The following is a 22573-nucleotide window of genomic DNA, read 5'->3' as shown; positions in this document are numbered from 1 at the left end:
AAATAAGAATAGAAATTAAAAAGTAAACGTGTTGTTTGTCCATGTTTATCTGCTTAACAGTTATTCGTGCGTTATATAACATACAATTATTTTAAAATAATAACTTTCAAATACAAATTTAAAAAAATGCACAAACTTTGTCCTTTATCCAATAGTTTGTTAAAAAAAAGTAGGTACTTATGTTTTAAGATTTTAACATATACCTGCCAAATACAGTCGTGGTCATACAATTAAGCCACAAAATGAATGTATCCTATTTTCTTCAATAAAGCTTTTCTGTATTACTTTGTGTCTGTTTTTTTAACAGTTAACAACTAACATTATCTCAATATGAAAACCGTATGTCACCTTATGTCCAAAGATGTTTTGCTTTTAAACAAAGCGCTTTATTTGTTATTAAGTCGCAGTGCAGGTGGTCACATAATTAAGCCATTACATTTGAAACAGGTACTTTTATATTATTCCATGTAGATGTTTTATCAAAATGTATTAAAACTGTTTCATTAATAAGGAAGTGTATTATTAAAAATAAAAATATTCAATTAATAACAGTTCTGGTGATAACAGTAATGGGAAAAAATAAAACCTCTTCTCCATGTGAAAGAAAAATTATTGTCAAATGCTTCAAAAGGTTTCGCTAGAGGTAAAGTTAGGAACGCAGTTGAATATTTAAAAAAACACCAAACCTTTGAAAACCTACCTCGAAAAAAGCCACGAAAAACGACTCCAGCTGAGGATAGAACATTAGTTAGGCTTTCTAAAGTGGATCCATGTTTAACATCCGTTCAATTAAGAGCCCAAATGGAGAAGAACTATGATGTACAATTATCAGCAAGAACCATACGAAGGCGACTTCAAAAAAAAACAATTTGAATGGACGAATCGCTAGACGTAAGCCTAACCTGTCAAATATTGCTCGAAGAATAAGATTTGATAAAAAACACCTTTATAAAAGTCCAAATGTTTGGTATTTTGGTCGTGTGGAGCTACGAGTCCAAGTTCAACGTTTTTGGCAGTCACGGAAGACAGTATGTGACGCGTCCTCCATTGAAAGAATTGGACCCGAAATACACAAAAAAAACTGTAAAACATGGAGGGTTTGAGGATGTTTTACATCATGATCCATTGGTGCAAATTCATGGAAATATGACAGGAGAAATGTACAAGGACATTTTAGACAGCCATTTAAATAGGGATTATGCTGACAATTTACCGTTAGCTTGAATATTGCTCTCGGGTCCTTAAATCCTGGTTTGTATCAAATTCAATCCAAGTCCTTGAGCGAAATGCTCGAAGCCCGGATAGAAAATCTATGGGGTATCATAAAAAAAGCACTTGCGGCTAGAAAATATACGAATAAGGCTTCTCTTTGGAACATTGTTAAAGAAGAGTGGCTTGTAGGTACAATGCAAAAAAGATGCACAGAAGTAATAAAACAGAAAGGATATTTAACTAAATACTAGCTGCACAGAAGGCAAAAAAGTTGTCCTCAAAAGGGTTAGTTTTTTATTAACGTACTTCATTGCAGATGGCTTAGTTACATATCCACTTCCAAAATCAATTATAACAACATATCATTACTGTAATAAATTTTTCAAAGATAGTGTTTAAAAATAAAATATCATCTGAACTTCTAGTTACTAAATTTATATTTTGCATAAATAAATTAATTTATCATTGTGTTAAGATTTTTTATTTTTAACGAAATTTGTTGCTTTATATTGATGGCTTAATTTTATGACCACGACTGTAAGTTTTTCTCCAAGAATTTAACTTTAATTTATTATTAACTTCCCATAGGAAGTTATTGTAATGGGTCCGATTTGTCGATTTGTCCGTACGTCCGTACGTCCGTACGTCCGTACGTTCGCGACGTTTTTTTCGTCGTCCATAGCTCAAGAACCAGAAGAGATATCGACTTCAAATAAATTTTGTTATACAGATAATAAGGCAGAAAGATGCAGAAAGGGCTCTCAAGAAAATTGCGTGGGTGGTTTTTTCACCATAGCAGTTTGAAAAAAAGGTGAAAATTTTGGTTAACCTTAAATATCTTACGAACCAAAAACGCTAGAGACTTGAATTAAATTTTATATAATATATTGTAACGTGACACCAAACAGGTATATTTTTTTTAAAAAAATCAATATAACGGCTTTTTTTATAAATCAATAAAACTAAAAAAAAATTTTGTCACCTCCAACATTTTACGACTGAAATATGATTTCATCTCTAAAACAATTTTGTGCAACAAAGAATAATGTTTTTGACATCTGATAAAATTTTGAGAAAAATCGAATTGACAGTTTTTTTTACAAAAAATAAAAACCTAAAAAAAAATGTATACAAATTTGTAAAAATTGATTTTCGACTCAAATATCTTTTCAAAACTTTGAGATATTGGCTTTAATTTACTTTTATCTTTTAAAACATCTTGTTGTCAACATTCAGTTAAAGTTTGAAAAAAATCGATTTGACAGTTTTTGTACAAAAAATTTAAAAACCGAAAAAAAAATAACAAAAGTTCGTAAAAAGTGATTTTCGACTCAAATATCTTTTGAAAACTTTGAGATAATAGGTTCTTACTAATTTTTTCTTATAAGAAATATTGTTTTTAACATTAGTGCAAATTTTGAGAAAAATCGAATTGACAGTTTTTTTACAAAAAATAAAAACCTGAAAAAAAATGTATAAAAGTTGGTAAAAATTGATTTTCGACTCAAATATCTCTTCAAAAATTTGAAATATTGGCTTCAAACTTATTTTATTTCAGAGAAAATATTGTTTTCAATATTCAGTAATTTTTATATAAAAATCCAACAGTCCGTTTTTTTCATAAAAAATAGTGCGCAAATTTGGTAAAAATACATATAGACAAACTTTTAAGCAAGACAAATCGACAGACGGGATGGGAAGTTATCAGTGTGGGTCGCATCCCAGCCTCTTTTTTTTTTCGAAAATCATTAGATGTGTTTTTAATCATACATATTTATCTATTTTTTTTTTGTCATTTAGTGCATACAAATATACTTGTCACATTTAAATATCAATTGTAATATTGTAATTCAGAAATTGTAATATTTTTAAACACCTTACGGAAATCTGTTTTAAACCGTTATTTCGAAGCTTGAACTCATCTTACTTAGCGTAGAACACGAAAATATTGTTTTTAATAAAACTTGTCCTTTTGTATATTACATTTCGTAAATACGAAAACTAGCCTACTGGAAATATAAACGGAACTATCTTCATCTAATTCTTTAATCTTACTAATAGGAACTAACTCCACTTCCAATTCAAAACATGAACTGGAAACTAATTTTCAACAACAGCTTACAAATTATCATAACTATCTGTAGTCTTAACAGTCAGTTATCATTAAAATATTTTTTAAACTCTAATGCAGATTCCTTGAGTGCAGTTTACGAAGACAGTGCGAAGTGTCGTCAGGCTACAAGCAATTAGTTATAATTCATTTCGCTTATGCAGAACATGTAAGTATCTCCTCTATATATGTAACAGCTATATAGTAACTTTAATAACATAATTTTTTGGTAACATGATTGTCTTTCAAAATCAGCTTTTGCTTAAAATAATCAAAAAATCACAATCATGCCTAACATGATGTTATTAAAGTTATTATACAGCTGTTTTCAAGACTTTGAAAGAAAATATTTGGAAGGTTCTGAATAAAAGTTAATAAAAGTGATCATTGGTTTTCATCATTGAAAAGGAACATTGGTATTTTTTTGACAGGTCATTAATACCCATCAATTGAAAATTTCTGTCATTAGAAATTTCTGTCAGTGAAATAAATCAAATGAATTGTATTTGTTTGTTTCTTCCTAGTGTTCTCAATAAATAGATTGCTACAAATATTAGAAAATAAGAAAAGTGTTTATAAAAAATTATGAATGTACAAAAAAGAAGGAAATTATTGTTTCTTTTGGCAATATACCATGCATTGAAAAAATAGAAAAAGTTACAGTTTCCGAAGACGAATTTACCAAGTACATCTTTTATATCCTGCCCGAAAACTTCACGGAGAATATTTTACATTAATTCAGCGTTTAGAAAAAAACCCAATGAAATTTTAAGAATATTTTCACATGGCTAAAGAACAATTTTACTTTATTTTAAATGAAATCCAAGATGATATTGCACCAAAGAATAATCTTTTCCGAAAAACGATGGACTTTATAATCTTAAAGGAAAAACTTTGCCTCACACTACGGTAAAACAACTGTTCGAAATTGCATCATTCAAACAATTTCTGCTATCAATAATCGCATTTGTGTCAGAATCCGAAGGAATGGCAAAATATCGCGGATGGCTTTTTAAAATCCTGGAACTTTCCAAATTGCTTAGGAGCAGTTGATGGCAAGCCTATAAGAATGTTCGCTCCACGAAACTCAGAAAGCTTCAATTTTCAAAAAGTGTTTCTCAACAATCCTCATGGCTTTAGTGGACGCAAATTATAGATTTGTAATGGTTATCATTGGAGCTCATGGGAAAAAATTCAGATTCAACAGTATTTTCTTCTTGCTATTTTGGAAATCACCCAGTTAAACTGAGAGTACAAGCTGATACTCCATTACCGGGCACAACTGAGCCACAACCATATTTACTTGTTGGTGATGCAGCTTTTGGTTGAAGATATAACATGCTTACACCACATCCGGGGACTTCTCTGAGCCAAAAACAGCTAATTTATAATTATAGGTATTCAGTATTAATCTATTATAAAAAAATAAATTTGTAGATACAAATTAATTACGTTGATGTTTTCAGACATTCCAGGGCTAGAAGAATAGTACAGAGCACATTTGGAATCCTTGCCTACTTGGAGAATCCTTGCCTACTTGGAGAATTTTCTAAAAACCCCTCGAGGTACAACCATCAGTTGCCCTATATATTTTGTTTTTTAATAAATTATCCCAACAGTCAACAAAGAAAAAATAAAATAAACAAACCGGCAATGTTTTTCCTGATTGATTGATCATGTCATTGGAATTGAGTGAAATTGAAACACAAATCATTGGAACAATTCGTTCCATTTTAGACAAATATATAATAATATAATAATAATGACCTGTTCAGGAAAATGAATTTCAGTCCGGAAAATAGAAAAATACATTTTTAGAAAAAAATAAATCTGCAACTAAACTTTTTTTTCTCAAAAAAAATTCTGTGTGTGATTTCCAATCGATTGGTATATAATGTTCATTTCTAATCAAATGAAATACCGTCAAATATCGATTCAATTTTTTTTCCGGATCGATTTCAATGATAGCTATAACTAGCGCCTTAGAACTAGGATTGTGAGAAGATTTCGAGCCAAATATTAGAAATAATAACAACGTCCCATTGTGTATTATTTGTTTTTATAATACTCGCGACATTCTTTTACTGCCATGTCACCACACCACGTCAAGATCTTTGGGATTTTTTAAAAATATTATGTACATTACCTTTAGTTCAGAATTTAAACTGTTAACTGCCTGTTTAAAACTCAATTTTAAATGTAATATAACTTAATTTAAGAACCTACAAATTAAGAAATCTTACTGTAACATATGAGCTCTTTCCGACATTTTATCGGTTGACATTTTCAAAAAAAAGGAAACCATAATTCTTAAAATTTGCTAGTACTACATGAAGTCTTGAAGACTAATGTCATGTTTCAGCTTCATTTCCAATACTGAATTAGCGTATAAGTCTTTTTAAGGAGTAGCAGTAAGCTTTAAATTTGTCATTTACGGTACAATTTATTTCCGCGGTTACGATTAATTGCAGAAAAGGCTCCATATGTTTAAGTGTGTGTTTTATTACTGTACATTTTAATACTTAAATATATATTTTTTGTCAGAATTAAAATTATTTAATTTCATTACCTTAAATTAAAAACTACTTTTAATATACTTACAATGTCTGAATCCACGATTTTCTGTTTGCAAATTAGTTGGGCGGATTGATTCTTGTTTGTTTTTACAATTATTTGCTGTTCCAATATTATTTGAATCCAATTGCAGCGAGCGCTCAATCATAATTTGTTTGCATATATCACTTAAATAATATTGAACCATTAATATTTATTTATAGGAATACAATAAAGAATACAAATATTGAAAAATCACACTTAATACAACTCATGTTTCACATTATGACTTATTCTTATAATAATGGATAAAAAGGATTATGCATACAAATCTTTGAATAAAAGAACTGCCTTATGTGCCTAAAGCTATTTTGTTAAATGGACTGGGCTAGGGCAATAAATATAGTAAATTCACATACGCATCACTGCACGGATGATTTTGTGATCATCCCTTTAGCACGTTCATAAACGCAAATAATAATTGGCATCATTTAAAATGTCCATTGTTCATTATTGCATAGTTCGATAAACTGATGCGCAATGCACAAATATAACGAAAAAGAAAGCATCAAGAATTTTCTTGATAAGTTGTTGATGCGGACGCGATTTGGAGCAAAAATGGCGAAAAAGACAATGAAAAGTATTTAATCAATTGTTTATAAATTAATTAATTTGATGAATTTCAGGGATTATTTTACCAGTGCATAAATTAAACTATAGAAACGAGATTAAAATAAGAAGGTGAATTTATTGTCGGCAGAAAATCAAAGTCAGTATTGTGGAGAAAAGTTTTAAGCATCTTGCACATGAGCTACGAACTGCGAACTGTGGATGTTCGCATATTTTGACTTTTCTTTCACATGAGCTTTATTTCTATTCGCAGACAGCGATGAATTGTCAATTTATAATTACCCTTTTCAACAAACAAAGCAAAAGTGGTATAAATTTGAGGTTAAGTTCATCGCGAACAATTTATTCGTTGCAGTGTGTATTGTATGTGGAACGCGAATAGAGCTTGACAGTTCGTAGCAACCAAACGGCAATTCGTTACTATCAAATTCTTTTTTCAAAATTGAATTGTATTATAGAACAAAATGCTAATTTTATTATCCTAACACAAGTGTTAATTGGTTTCTTATAATTCAAATGTGTTTTTGTTTGAAATTGACTTTTTGAAATGTGTAAAATCACGCTTGTTCGTCCATTCGTTCATTCGTTGTTCGCTCTCATGTGCAAGGCACTTTAGAGTATATAAAATGTTTGACTCAAGATTTGAATTCCAATGAGAGTTTTTATTAGTATCACATCCATCATAAATCACAAGTTGTGTTTGAACGTAAAACTTATTGGTCAGGTTCAAATGACATAAGGGACTTGAAAATTAGACAAGTTTCTAGTATCTGATTGGCCAGCTGCCAAGAAATTACCTTCCAATTAAGGCAGGAAAGTTGACTAGAAAGTTAGTCAAAAAAAATTTCCCTAACTATCAAGTCAAGTCCACTTCTATCAAAATGACAGTTGATAATGATTTTCATTCAACTAACAATGAAGATCACTGCAAATGAAGTCCCTTATGTTGCCTGAAACTGCCCATTGTCAATCAGCATCGCATCGTAATCAGCTGAGCAACGATCACCATCGCGCAAAAACAGTGATGCCTACGTTAATAAAGGAAACTGTGAAATGTATACAGTGTTGGCCAAAACATAAATGCATTATGTATGTTCTTCTAAATATAACTTAACAGAAAATACTTTTCATAACGGTTGATTAAATATGACAGAAGTAGGACAGTTAACCCAATTTGTGTTGTTCAAAAGAAAAGCAAACTTGTATTGCTATTTATCTTTTTCTTATTAATAGAGAAAAGTTAGTCCGTTAACTACAAAATCCATTGCTCATATTAAAGGTGTTGGCAAACGAGTGCAGTTGAATCTATTTAGTTCACGGATAAGCTAAGCAGTGTTCTTAGCTAACTTTTGTAAAATGGCAGGAAACAAATACTCTAACGAAATAAAATATCGTAAAGCTGTAAAAAATCCTTTTATTTCCACTACTTTAGAAACTGTAAATATTTGCTTAAATTTTAAAAACAAACGTAAACAATAATTGAATCCTAAATTTCTTTTTTAATTATTTAATAATCGAGGTGTATAAATAAATTTATAAAGTAATAAAAATGTATTACTTACCGCAAAGTATTTGCAATTGTCCTTGCAGCTGTATCACATCGAAATACATGACACATATGAATCCTTGTCAATCTGTCACGAGACACATAAGCGAAGTCCCTAAAAAAATTTGTTTTTATTATATTTTCATTTCATAATTTATGTTTAAAACTAAAGAGTCAGTTTAGATCTAGCCATTGTTGCATTCTTAATTAAGGGGCGATTTGACTTATTTGTTAGGGTAAAATCATCATTCAAATTGTCACTTTTTTTAAATTATTTAATTAAAATATACATTTTTAATTAAAATATTAAAGTGTCTAAATCCAAAAAATGTTTGCTTTTAGTGTCTTAACAGTAGATGCTGTAGAGCGAAGATTTGTATTTATAGCCTTTTCTACAAAAAAATTGGAAAATGTTGAATTATACAATATTTTTTGATAAGAAATTTTCAAATTCCTTAACAATAAAAACCCTTTTTTAACAAAAATATACTGTAACTTTCAAACGATATCAAACATTTTATTGCTAGTACTGAAGTGTCTTGGATATCCAAGAGACACCTGGGGAAAAATCGAGCTTCGTAAATCGTTGAAGCTAAATAAACGCAGAGACACCCAATTTAACGAGATGCGCAGATCCTACAGGGTTATTGACATCGAACCCCCTTCAGTAGGGGAAACAGCGATTAATCTCCTCAAAAACAACAAAGCAGCCGGGCTTGACGGAGTACCAGCGGAATTCCTGAAAGCTGATCCCGCCACAGCAGCTAGTATCCTGCATCCGGTTATACAAACTGTTTGGGAAAACGAAACCTATCCCAGGGAATGGAATAATGGAGTGATTTTTAAGGTGCCAAAAGAAAGTGATCTCAAAAACTGCAACAATTGGCGTAGTATTACCGTTTTGTTCGTTTTCCCAAAGCTAATGGCAACTTTAATCCTCGAACGGGTAAAGGCTAGAATTGAGACTACACTCAAGAGGAATCAGGCTAGCTTCCGCGGGGATCGGTCGTGTGTTGACCATGCCAACACCTTACGCATTGTTCTTGAGCAGTCTGCAGAATTTCAAACACCGCTAAACCTCATGTTTGTAGATTTTGAGAGGGCCTTTGACCGAGTTAACCGAGAATGTATATGGAGATCACTTCTTGGGAGAGCAATTCTGCCAAAAATTGTTGCCATTATAAAGGAGTCCTACAACAATGCAAAGTGTTTCGTGTTGCATAATGGGCAGCTATCCGACTCTTTCGAAGTGCGTCAGGGTGTGAAACAAGGGGGTGTTTTATCGTCAATTCTTTTTCTGCTGGCGATAGACGATAGATGAGAGGCAAGGTATTGAATGGAGAGCGTTTGAAAGGCTTAGCCATTTATACTATGCCGACGATATATGTCTCATGGCCAATAACATTAGTGGGCTGAACGAGATGTGTGGAACTTTACGGGTGAAAGGAAAATCGTGCGGTCTTAAAATAAATAGCATCGTATTATTCTGCATGACACGCCTGTTGAACAGGTCGAACAATTTCATTATCTTGGAAGTATTGTATCAGCAAATGGTGGTATGGATCTGGACGTAAAAAGCAGAATAAATAAAGCTCGCGTTGCCTTTGGTGCTCTGTCAAAAATTTTGAAATCCAGTCAAGTCTCCTAACGCAAAAAATTGAGATTCTTCGAATACAATGTGAAATCTGTGCTATTATATGCTTGTGAAACATGGAAAGTCTCGGCCAACATCTCGAGAAAATCGCAGGCTTTTGTGAACCGCAGTCTGCGTCACATCCTTAAATTTCGCTGACCATAAACAATATCTAACCAGGAATTGTTGCGTAGGACAGGGCAGAGGCGCTTGGACATCGACATCGGAAAGCGCAAATGGCAATGGATTGGTCACACACTAAGGAAACCAAAATATGATATTGCGAAGCAGTCCTTTGAATGGAATCCTCAGGGGTCACGGCGGGTTGGAAGACCAAGAATAACATGGAAATTTACGGTGCTATCGAAAGCTAACTCCCAGAGAAAGACGTAGCCACAGTTAAGATGATGACTGAAGTGAATTGAAGTGTGGATATAGATTGGAATGATAAGATCAGAACAGGGCCAAACGCTTAACTGTTTGCATTTTAATTTGTACCGGTTAGTATAAGGAGATTTGAACAAAAAGAAGGGCTAAACACTTAACTTTTTGTATATTAGTTAGTACTATTAAGTCTTAGGAGATTTGAATAAAAAAAGAAGCCTGTCTTAAATAGCTAAAAAGAATGTTTCAGCCAAAGTTAGGACGGCCTTTGAGTTTCTATTAAATGTAAATATGCTAGCACCTGCACTGCAAAAGATGGAGTTTAAATGTTATTTTTGTTGATTGTATCCGAACGGTTCAACCTATTTGAAGTTGGAGTACAAATGTTTTTAAAAAGATTCAAATTTCCTTAAAAAGCTTAGTTTGTCTAAAATCTGTTTCCAAAGCTATCAACACAGAAAAAAACCATGGGTCACTTTGAAGTGGGAAACTTTATTAGTGAGATAATTTTCTCTTTTTCACTCGGGTTCTAACTTATAGTGGTTTTTATAATTGTTGGTCTTCTTTCTCAAACTGGATCTAACTTTACCAAATTATCCACATTTTTGTATTTAATTTCAATCACTGCTGTAGTTAAAGAATAACTTCGGGGGATTTTTGATTTTCGAAAAAAATAATTAGAGATCGATTTAGCAAAAGAGCTTCAATACACGACATTCTTCAATAATTTTTCTTGAATAAGAGTTAAGGTCGTTAGAAAATTAAGCTTAATTATTATATAAATATGCGAATTATCTTTATTGAAACTAATGTGTATATACGCTACAAAACTTAAATATTAAAGAACATATCGCATTTTTTTAGAAATAGTACAAATTTCTTAAATTTCGACTCAAAATTACCCTAAGAATGCATAGACTTCCTCCGTAAAGTTGGGGAAGTTTTTAATAAACAAAATTGATCTGTTTTGACGAAATATAAGCTAGAAGAATGTGAAAATTACATAAAATCAGTCCGATTTTTGTCAAGGTCAATATTAGGAAAAATAATACAACTATCGAAAAACTGAAACCTTTTGCATTTATCGAATAATTAAAATGGCGATTAACATTTTAATTACTGAGTAAGCTGTAAGAAATATAATATTGCATTTAATCATCAAATTTACTAACCTTTCTCTTAATATCACGAAAAATGAGCATGTAAATAATTTATTATAAGTTAAATAAAGTCAGTATTATTTTTGTCTTACTGTACCTGCCATTATCTCTTCCTACGCCCCATACACGTATTGTATGAATTGGCTGTGAGTTGAGTACAGTTAATGTTTCCGTTTCAACCAGTTTTAGAGATCCGTCTTCTAAATCCATGAACATATTCTTACCCTGTAAAATATTTGAAATATGTCTTGAAATAATTATAATGATAAATAAGTATCAAGTTTTATTTAAAGGGACATAGACATTTTTTTTAATTTTTTTTAATAAAACACAAATGAATTCAATCGAAATACCATAATTTTTACTTTATAAGCTTGCGAAGCTATGTACATTCCTGACAACATTACTCGAACAGTGTTTTTGCATATACTCTTTCTGGCCCGTTTCTTTAACTTGAAATGTAATTAAAATGTTGCCAAAATAAACCGCTCTTTTGGGGATCATGCACAGGATTTGATCTTGTGAGATGGGAGGGGGTAAGTAAAAGTAAACAAAATTATCAAAAAAAAAACAAAAATTCACTTTTGATAATCAAATATTGTTAAAGCAATATAAGAGCTCGTTTTGGAAAAAAATTATTGAAATGGGTTCATAAGTTGCTGAGAAATTAAAAAAAAAAAACAAACAACTGTTCTATGAGCGGTACCTTTCCGGAGCAATACAAAAATACTGTAGGAGAATGGACAGACCGGACGGAATCACGAGACCCGCTTTTTTCAACTTCTCTACCATCGTAATATCATGTTTGATTAAAATTTCGATTAGTTCCTACATATGTATGTATGTATATGTCGCAAGTAAAAATTCAGAATAAATTAACTGCAAATTTTAAGTCAGTAAAGTATTTAAGTATATGACCTTAAAGCCTGATATTTTAGAGTGATAAGCTTAGTTCATACAAAATTGGAAAATGAACAAAATAAAAAATGATGCCATGGAATAAAGCCAAGTTGAGGCCAACTTTTAAGTTGGTCTTAAATTAGAACAACTTACTTTTACGGTGAGTATACACAGTGAGACATTTAACTTTGGGCGCACTATAGGGATTGGGTAGGCACCAGGTTAGGAGTACTTATGCAAACCATAGTGTTGAAGATTTAATAAAACCAATTTGGCTATTGAAAATTCGTCTTTTAACTTTAAAAAAGGGAAATAAGGCCAATTCATGACTTCACTTGACTTTATTTCACGGCACCATAAGTGCCGAAATTAATCGAAAAATGAATTCAAATTTATCATTACTAATTAACACGAAATAATAAGTGAGCATAGTTTTCAACAAATTACTTTTAAATTCGTATTCTGAAGTTAGAAAAGCTAGGCTTTTCGCTATCAACAAAACTGACATTCAAAATTTTTATTGCTGCTTTGACAATTGACTTACTTGACAAATAAATCTATGTCCAACTTGCAAACAAGGTGATTGCCTATGCTGACGATGTTGCGATATCCGTATCTGGGAAGCATCCCCAAGTTCTCTCGGAACTCCTACAAAATGCCCTAAATCGGCTAACTAAATGGGTTAAAGTGTTGATTGGACGTCAACCCACATAAAACATAATTAATACTCTTTTCGAGAAGATATAGATTAGAGGAATACCATTAAGCTTTTCCGACCAAGCTAAATATTTGGGCCTCATTTTATACAAAAAACTAAATTGGAAGGCAAATATTGATGAAAGAGTAAAAAAGGCTACTGTAGCACTTTTTACTTGTAAAAAGGCCATAGGATCAAAATGGGGCTTCTCCCCAAAAATAACCCACTGGCTATACACTTCGGTAATCAGACCGATACTCATTTATAGAGCTGTCGTATGGTGGACTGCACTGGACAAGATGGTAAATATAAATAAGCTCATCAAAGTCCAGCGGTCAGCAGGTATGTGCATCACAGGAGCACTTCGCTCAACACCAACCGCAGCACTGGAAGTGCTTTTAAACCTAACACCACTTGACATCTTCTCCAAAAAGGTGGCTGCCAACTCATGTGTAAGGCTTACAGCCACCTCTCAATGGACCAGTAACAATACTAGACATACTACTATTCTAGACAATTTCAGATCTATCCCAGATCGCTTAGACTATACCACCCCAAAAATGGTATTTGGTAAAAGCTTCCATGTGTCCATCCCTTCAAGATCCTCCTGGGAAGAAGAGAGACCCCTGGAAGACGATGCGGTACAGTTCTATACTGACGGTTCAAGTGGTATCGGTTGGAAGTGGTATCTTTTCAGAACAACTGAATCTCAGTCTATCCTATAGACCTCCCAATCAATGTAGTGTATTCCAGGCAGAAGTAATGGCGATTAAACAAGCACTATCCTGGCTCAAAGAAAACGTTATATCTTGTAAGGATATACGAATCTTCTCAGACAGCCAAGCCGCTCTTAAATCTTTCGCGTCTGTCTCCACAAACTCTCAAACAGCCCACGATTGTCGATCATCTCTGAATGAGATGACGAAACAGTTTAACATTCACCTCATTTGGGTGCCGGGCCACAGAGACATTCCGGGAAATTGCAAAGCCACTGAGCTCGCCAGAAACGGAACACTTCTGCCTCATGTTAGACAAAAACATAACATAGGAACACCACTTGCTACATGCAAATATCTTCTTAAGCAATATGCTCTAGAAACAACAAATGCTAGATGGTCACAAAGTACCACCTACCTAGCAACCAAGCAAATGTGGCCAAGTATTGACTTAAAACGGTCAAAAGGCTTGATATCACTGAGCAGACAAAGTACAAGCTCTACAATTGGAGTAATAACGGGACACTGCCTCGTAGGAAGACATGCTCTGAGGCTAGGGGTCTACACAAATGACTTCTGAAGAAGCTGCATGGACGAGGAGGAAGAGGAAACGGTCCAACACCTTCTATGTACATGTCTAGCACTCTCCATTAGAAGGAATTACTTTCTCGGTAATCCCTTCTTCGATAACACCAGTGATCTGGCAACGATTGACACAAAACGTCTCTCTAACTTTATTAAAAGTACAAAATGGTTTGTTTAAATTCATTACTCTCCCATGAGTAACCTCATTAGTGGTATCACAAGGGACCCTTGAGGTCTACTTGCGTCAATGACATCTTGACAGCCACTCCAACCCTAGCAAACAACTACTTTTCAATGCTTACTAACTTCAAGTCAGTGTATGTCAAATGTAAAATTGTTATCCCTAAAATTTTATTTTAGTATTTTGTGTCTGAAAATGTTAGTTATGAACCCAAAAACAGATTATGGGTTGGGTTATCAATTTGATGGTGAAAACGATTTTACTGCACAAAACGAAAAGGTAGTCACAAATAAACATTTATATTTATTTGATAGTGGAATAAACCAGGGTTGTTGCGGATGTACAAATTTTGACATTCGCGGAGGAGGATGTGTACCCGTAGCATGATGGTTAGTGCGTTGGACTGTCATGCAAGAGGTCTTGGGTTCAATCCCTGCCGGTGCCACCTTAATTTAAAAAATTAATTTTCGCGGGTAATGCCTCTTGCGAGGAATTGACAAATCCTTCAAGAGTACTTCTTGTCATGAAAAAGTGCTTTCTCAAACTAGCCGTTCGGATTCGGCCTTAAATTGTAGGTCCCTTCCATTCCTGACAAAAGTACTCGCACACAGGAATGGTTGCGAGTTGTAAGTCACTAGGCCCTGGTTCACAACGGACTGTTGCGCCACCCCATTTGATTTGATTTGGAGGAGGATGCGGATGCGGATTTTTTGAGACTCATATCCGCAGATGCGGATGCCGATTTTAGAATGTATTACATAAAAACAATTTTATGTCCGTTAATAAAGGAAAATTGTATTGATTACCTTTGCGTTTAATAATTAAATTTAAAAATGGCTGAGTTATATTTAATAAAAAGCAAGATAAAAGCCTTTTTAGACTGTAATCTGTTTCTTAGTGGATCGTATATTATTCCAGCTCGGCTAAATAGTTGTTCGATGGGAACACTGGCTGGTGGAAGTGATAAATACCTCAGTCCAAATTTGGAGAGCCTTTTAAAGTCTGTTTGATGGACTTTCCACCAATCAAGTGGATTATTATCCAATTCTAGTCTTGTTTTTATTTCGGTAACATACTAACTCCCTTCGGAGAAGTGCTTCGTGACTAGCGTTATCAGATTCTCACCTTGGTCTTTAGTTGATGAATCTAGCATCATTTCCATATCGCTTCTGAAGCAAGCCTTTTTGTATGTTTATAAAAAAATATCATACCTGCATCTTCTTTCTTTTTTTTAAAAGATTTTCATTGTTGGCGCTCTCAAATAAAACAAAGTCTTCTGGGCGCTTTGATTTCAAGTGGTTTTTCAACGAAAAAGTCGTGAGTCCTTTTCGTGAGTATGTTTTACGACATATTTTGGATTCGGACTTGTCAGGATCATTTTTATTTAAATTAAAATAGATCTAGATGCTGCTTTTTGTTGGTGGCGGCATTTATGTTCTGTATTTGTACCACTTTTTCATTTAATATATAAAAATAAACTGTGTCCTCTGGCCACTTAGCAAGAGCTTTTATATCATCAAATCTGTTACCATTGCATATATTGTTGCTTTTGTCGTCGCCTATTTGGGACCGAGATTTTTTAATGAAAGTGTCGTTTTTATTGATCATGGTATAGTATGTCGTGCTTTTGCTATTTTTCGAATTTGAAAAAAAAAGCATTAAAAATATCCGAATCCGCAACAAACTCCGCATCAGTTTATGCGGATGCGGATCCTGATGTTGGAATTAATGAGAATAATCCGCAATTACGGATGCGGTTGCGAATATTCGCAACAACCCTAGAATGAACATCTAACAACGACTCGAGTTCCTATGCACACTATAAATACTTAAAATAATAACCTCTTTTATTAAAAACTAAAAGACTCAATTGACGTCAATGTTGTTTGATCTCAAAAAAATTTTCGTTGACCCCGAACTAATAGAAAGTTTATTATAAAGGACTTCTAGAAGAAGGCCAGTGGCCTCAACATTGCCAAGCACCAACATTTCAGACGGCAAAAATTAAAATTTAAATCACCAAGTTTCAATCTATCAAACCTATCCCGAATTCGATCGTAATCGGAAAAATTTACGAATCTCACCATAACTAAATCCATAACTAAATCCTTTCGTAATGCAAAATTGAATGAGATTTCCCACTACGAACGTATTTGGTAATAGAGTTTTTCAGGATTCATAATAGTTTCCGATTACTATGGAATTCGTGATAGGGCTGAATATCAAACTAAATTTTAACCTACATACATATGTATGTACCTGCTAAAAGGAGCAATTCGGTGTTTGCCTTTGCATTTCTCTATGTCTCCAAAGTGTTTTGTATCCTGTAGTTATTGAAAATATGACATGACACCATCATAATATCAAAATTCAATTTTAATTCATAATTTAACCGGGTACTGAATTTTGATGTGAGTGCCGTCAATGAATCTAATAACACTTGGATTTTGCTATTTTAAACAAATTTCGTTTTGTTCATTAAATGTCAGCTGAGGTTTCGGTAAATTGTATATAGGTTCCGCCATCTAACTTTTTTTTCAACTAGTGCTTATTTTTCGTGAATGGTAACACTTAGCTCACGTCTAATCTGACAGATAATTAGTTTTATCTTCCCGCTAAACGAATATAGAGAAGATGCCGATTTTGCAAAAAAAATCTTCTTTTTTGGGTGAAGCTCATTTTGGTCTTGGCTGGTATGTAAACAAGCAAAATTGCACGCATACCTTGAAAAGCCGATACACCCAAAACGACTCACTGTTGGTGCTGATTTTGGGCCCTGCCATTGGACCATTTTTCTTCGAAAATGAGCAAGGAGTGGCCGTTATAGTCAATGGCGATCGTTATCGGGCCATGTTCAACGAATCTGTGTTCACAAAAGGAGGAGGAGGATGCTGGCAACATTTGGTCTCAACATCCGAGGACTTCTACATGTTTTTCAAAGAAGTCCTTATGTTGAAAATCCCTTTTTTAATACATAATATGTTTTTCCCTTTTTCAACATTTTTGGAGATAGTAAAATTGTACTTAAGTCTAACATAAATATTATTTTTTTTATCACATAAGTTATGTTTTACTTAACAAAATGTACACTACATCAACAAATTTCACGTACAGCAACTGAAAATAAATGGGTTTCCTTACACTATGAGTTTCCTACCACAAATCTGAGCTTATGGACTTTATTTGATAAAATCATAATGTATAATAGGAAATGCAACAAAATGTTCGAGCTTTGCCTCATGGTTTTTTTTTCAACCGTTTGTAGAATTTTGCCAGGAATGTCAAAAAATTGCTCGTACATCAAACAAATGTTCGGACACTGCTCTCTTCTCTTACAAAATGGAAATAACGGTTCTTTTTGAAATGTAAATTGTGTATTGTAATGATATTGAGAGATCTAGGCTCAGTATGGCGTGGTGCATTGATGTTTTCAATGGTTTTTTTTTTTTTTTAATTTTGCGAGGTTTATTTTGAAAATGGAGAGAAAAGTACCTCTTGAAGTAAGAAAACTAATTTTAAAACTAAGAAACGACGGAAAAAGTTATGCTGCGATTTCGCCAACTATTGATAGACCACGGTCTACAGTTCAATATGTATTAAAAAATTATTTGAAAAATAAAAGCTTTTAAGTGGCCCCAGGAAGATGTCGAAAAAAAATACTAGACGCTAAAATATAACGAAAAATTGAAAGAATGGTAAAGACTGATCCCATGTTAAGTGCTCCTAAAATAACTGCTGACATTCAAGCAAATGATGGAATATCGCTTAACACTCAAACTATTAGGAACTTTCTGCATTCAAAGGGATATAATGGTCGAACAATACAAAAAAACCCTATATTTCAAAATCAAACGTTTCAAAACGCTTGAACTATGCGAATGCATACGTTTCGAAACCAGATGATTTTTGGAAGAATGTGTTATTCCTTGACGAGAGAAAGTTTAATGTCTTTGGGTCGGACGGTTGCAGATTTGTGTGGAGGAAACCAGCACAGCATTAGATGTGAAGAATTTGCAATAAACGGTGAAACATGGAGGCGGAAATTGTTATAGAAACAACAATGGATAAAAACAAATATTTACAAATTTTAAAAGAAAATTTGAAAGTCAGCGCTTTAAAAATTGGCCTTAAAGATGACTTTTTACTTGTGCAACCCAACGACCCTAAACATTCATCAAGAATAGTAAAGAAGTGGCTACTCTATGATGTTAAATCGCATCCTCCCCAATCCCCAGACTTTAATGCCATTGATCATCTTTGGGATTATTTAGGGAAAAAGGCCCGAGAATCAAAAATAAGTAATAAAAACCAGTCTGAGTCTTTACTTTTATGCATGATATTTTGAAAACACACTTTGCAAACAGCCAGACAAATTGTAGGAGCCAAATATCCCCCAGACATTTTTAAAATCTCGCTTTGATTATGAGTGTAAGATAATTATTCGTACGCTCAAGCGAGAGAGATATATACGTGCGCCTATTTCCTCCTTTGTCGGTATGCTCTGTGTAATATTCAGTTGTATTTATTTCGTTCAGTGCGGCTATTCGGCTACAAATATAATGTAAATAAAAATAAATAATATCATGGCAAAGTCATTAAACTTTTTTTTTGTAATAGTTCTGATGTAAATTTAACATTATTTACAAAAGAGACATTGCAAAAGTGTCGAACAATTTCAAAACAAAGGAAAGAACATAACCTCAAATTTAAGGATGTTGTTTTGCCGGGTGATTTGTTTGAAAGTGGTTATCATAGACAGTGTTACAAATCATTTACAAAATTTTAAATATATTTGCCAAAATATTATTTGCCAAAATCTACACATACAGAAAAGACTACTCCAGAGGAAAATTAGTCAAATATTACAGGGAATCAATCAGCAGCGTGTTTATCAAGATCTGAGTTTGGTACACAGTGTACTGAGCCACAATCTTCCATTTCATAACCTCTAAGTCCAGAAACTTCTTTTATACCGGATTCCGTAACAATACCTGAGCCAAATATTATACATGAGTTTATTGAACCGGTCTTATATTCACAAGCAAATAATGTAGTGCTGGAAAATGTTACTTCCTCTTCTGAAATTAATACGTCGACTGAAAGTGATGTAAGTATTGCTCCAAACTATGCTACTTGTATATTTTGTGATCAAAAAACAAAAAAACTTCGATCAAAAAGATTGCCTTTATTTTCATCTAACAAAAAAGATTTTCTGTCTAGAATAGGTCTACGAGTAGGAAAATTTTACAGAGTTAGTTAATAAAGTAACAAATTATCCAGGACTAAAAGTCTACTATCATAATAATTGTCAATTAAACTTGTCATACAAGGCATCTTCAAATAAAAAAACAACTAAAACTCGTTGGCATGATCTTCGTGAATATCATCAAGGAGCTTTTAAAGAAATATGTAATATGATGAACAATTATATAACAATTTGAATGATGAAGCTGCTTTATTATTGAGAAAATCCGTCTTACAAATCGAGAAGACAAAATTACCAGAACATATAACAGAACAAAATTTAGAGGACGGAGAAGCATCAGTTCCACAAGAATTAATGGATTTTTATTCCACTCTGATAGCTGGTAGCAATCGAAAACGTAAAGAAAATCCAAAATGTATTCGTCAAGTCAAATCGTATTGTGAAGATGTCGTATATGCTGTCCACAATGGTAGAGTCAAAACGTCCAAACATATTATGCTTGGAATTTCTTTGAAGAATTTAACTAGTAGACGTAAAATTATAGATATTATTCATAGATATGGTCACTGCGTTAGTTATACTGGAATTGAAGAGTTGGAGACAGAAGCGACATATACTTCATTACAGAAGTCGAGTATATGTATGTCCTGAAACAATTAAAAAATCACCACATCTCTGCACCGGTGTTGCTTTTGACAATTTTGACAATTTCGATTCGTAGAAACAAAAAGTGGTAAGGATACGCTGTTGGCATTATTTATCAAAATATTGATGTCAATAGATCAGAAGAAGAAGTTATTAGATGTTCTGATACTGATATTGCAGCAATAATGCTAGGCAATATGCATCGTTTAAAAAACGGTGACTCTCACGTATGGATATTGACTGGTACTGGAAATAAGCTGAGATACATTGATGTTTCAAAAATTTACGAGAATTTAGGACCGTGTTTATCTCGAAGTTTACCAGGCTTTCATGCGATTACTGGCTGTGATTATAACCCAGCTTTTTTCAAGAAAGGTAAACAAAGGCCATTTAATATTCTTAGAAAAAACGAAGAGTACCAAGAAGCATTCGAAAGATTCGGCGAGTTGGAATTATTTAATAATATTGAACTTGAGGAAAAAACCTTCAATACCATTCAGAAATGTATTTCTGATGTTTACAACGTAGCCGGAGTCATTGATATAGATGCTGCAAGACTTCAATTGTTTATCAACACTTACACTGCTTCCGACGTAAATGAAGAGTTTGTCCGGAAAAATATTAAAAACCTTGATGCGAGCAACTTACCACCGTGTAAGACGGAACTTCGACAGCAGTTTCGGAGAGCAAATTACATCGCTAGTCTCTGGAATAATGCTCACATGAAGACGCTTGGTATATTCAGTCCTGAGAATAATGGATGGAAGTTAGAAAACAACCAGTATCAATTCAATTGGTTCGATGGAGATCAATTACCAGCTTTCGTCAGTGAATCGCTTGACAAAAACTCAGGTATTTCTCTAAAAATTTCTTTTATAAATGTATAGCTATTCCATTCTTTATTACGTTACATGTTTTTACAGAGACAAGTAATGCTGATCTTGATGACGATGGTGATGACTTAGACATTCAATACAAAGATTGGCTGGATGACGAGTTATCAAATATCAACGATGACGAAAATTGAAAATTACAATACACTTATTAATTAGAAAAGTAACTAATCTTGAATTAATTTGTTTATAATATTTTCTATACAAAATTCTTAATATCTTGTAGAAGAACTTGAATAAATATTTTTTTATAGAATTTAATGCTAGTAAAAAAATTAATTTTCTAATTACTTTTAGTATGAACCTTTCGCCTATATGCTAACAATTTCTGTTTATGGTTTAATCATTATTCAAAAATTTTACAAGACTGAAATAAAACATAAATATAATGGGCCTGTGACATAAAACCGTCAAAACATTATATGCGCGCTCATACTCAAGGCGAGATTTTAAAAATGTCTGGGGGATATTTGGCTCCTACAATTTGTCTGGCTGTTTGCAAAGTGTGTTGAAATAGTTTCCAAAATAAAAAAAATAAAAAAGAGGCTGGGATGCGACCCACACTTATAACTTCCCATCCCGTCTGTCGATTTGTCTTGCTTAAAAATTTGTCTGTATGTACTCGTATCAATTTTTACCAAATTTGCGTAATATTTTTTGTAGATTTTATTTTTTTATGAAAAAACGGACTATTGGATTTTATATAAAAATTACTGAATACCGAAAACAATATATTCTGTGAAATAAAATAAGTTTGCCAATATTTTTAATTTTTGAAGAGATATTTGAGTCGAAAATCAATGTTTACCAACTTTTATTAATTTTTTTTTCGGTTTTTATTTTTTGTAAAAAAAACTATCAGTTCGATTTTTTTTCAACATTTTTCAAAATGTTAAAAACAATATTTCTTATAAGATAAAATAAGATTGAAGCCCAAATTTCAAGTTTTTGAAAAGATATTTGAATCGATATTCAATTTTTACGAACTTTAAGCAATGTAAACGTAAGCATTACAATAACTTCCTATGGGAAGTTAATAAATTGGGTGGCGCAACAGTCCGTTGAGAACTAGGGCCTAGTGACTTACAACTCTCAACCATTCTTTTGTGCAAGTAATGTTGTCAGGAATGGAGGTGACCTACAGTTTATATGCCGAATCCGAACGGCCAAAAATCAAAAATATCATGTATAAAAATAAAGAATCAGACTCTAAGAAAACTTACCTCATTTTTTTCGCAAACTTTAAAGTGTCTGGCGGAAATTACCGCCGACGAAAACTGTCTGACAATATTGATTTTAAATTTTGTATGAAATTGTGTAAAACATATACAAAAATTATCACTCAGACTTTAAGAAAAGTAAGAGTATACACTAACACTATTCTGTACGATACATTTTGTTACTCAGAAAATAAGTAACGTCTGGCGGCCCTGGGCTCTTGGACTATTAGGTTTTGTGGAAAGTATTACTTAAAGGTTTAATTTGAACACAAATATTTATGTTTCGTACCGGCAACTTGACT

The 22573-nt window shown here is 32.9% G+C and overlaps 1 protein-coding gene across 1 annotated transcript in view; it reads right to left on the bottom strand.

The window, feature by feature from the left end:
• The window catches only part of LOC129951629 (protein Fe65 homolog), a 40825-nt gene that overhangs the window by 4328 nt on the left and 13924 nt on the right, over positions 1–22573 (bottom strand). Inside the window, exons 7-9 of the mRNA XM_056063875.1 lie at positions 11326–11453; positions 8068–8166; positions 5924–6063 (exon numbers count right to left, since the gene is read on the bottom strand). Of these exons, the coding sequence (XP_055919850.1) occupies positions 5924–6063; positions 8068–8166; positions 11326–11453 (367 nt within the window). The remainder of the gene's footprint in view (positions 1–5923; positions 6064–8067; positions 8167–11325; positions 11454–22573) is intronic.

This window comes from Eupeodes corollae, chromosome 3, assembly GCF_945859685.1.
Source record: "Eupeodes corollae chromosome 3, idEupCoro1.1, whole genome shotgun sequence".
NCBI lineage: Eukaryota > Metazoa > Arthropoda > Insecta > Diptera > Syrphidae > Eupeodes > Eupeodes corollae.
This window is presented reverse-complemented; position numbering and strand designations above follow the sequence as displayed.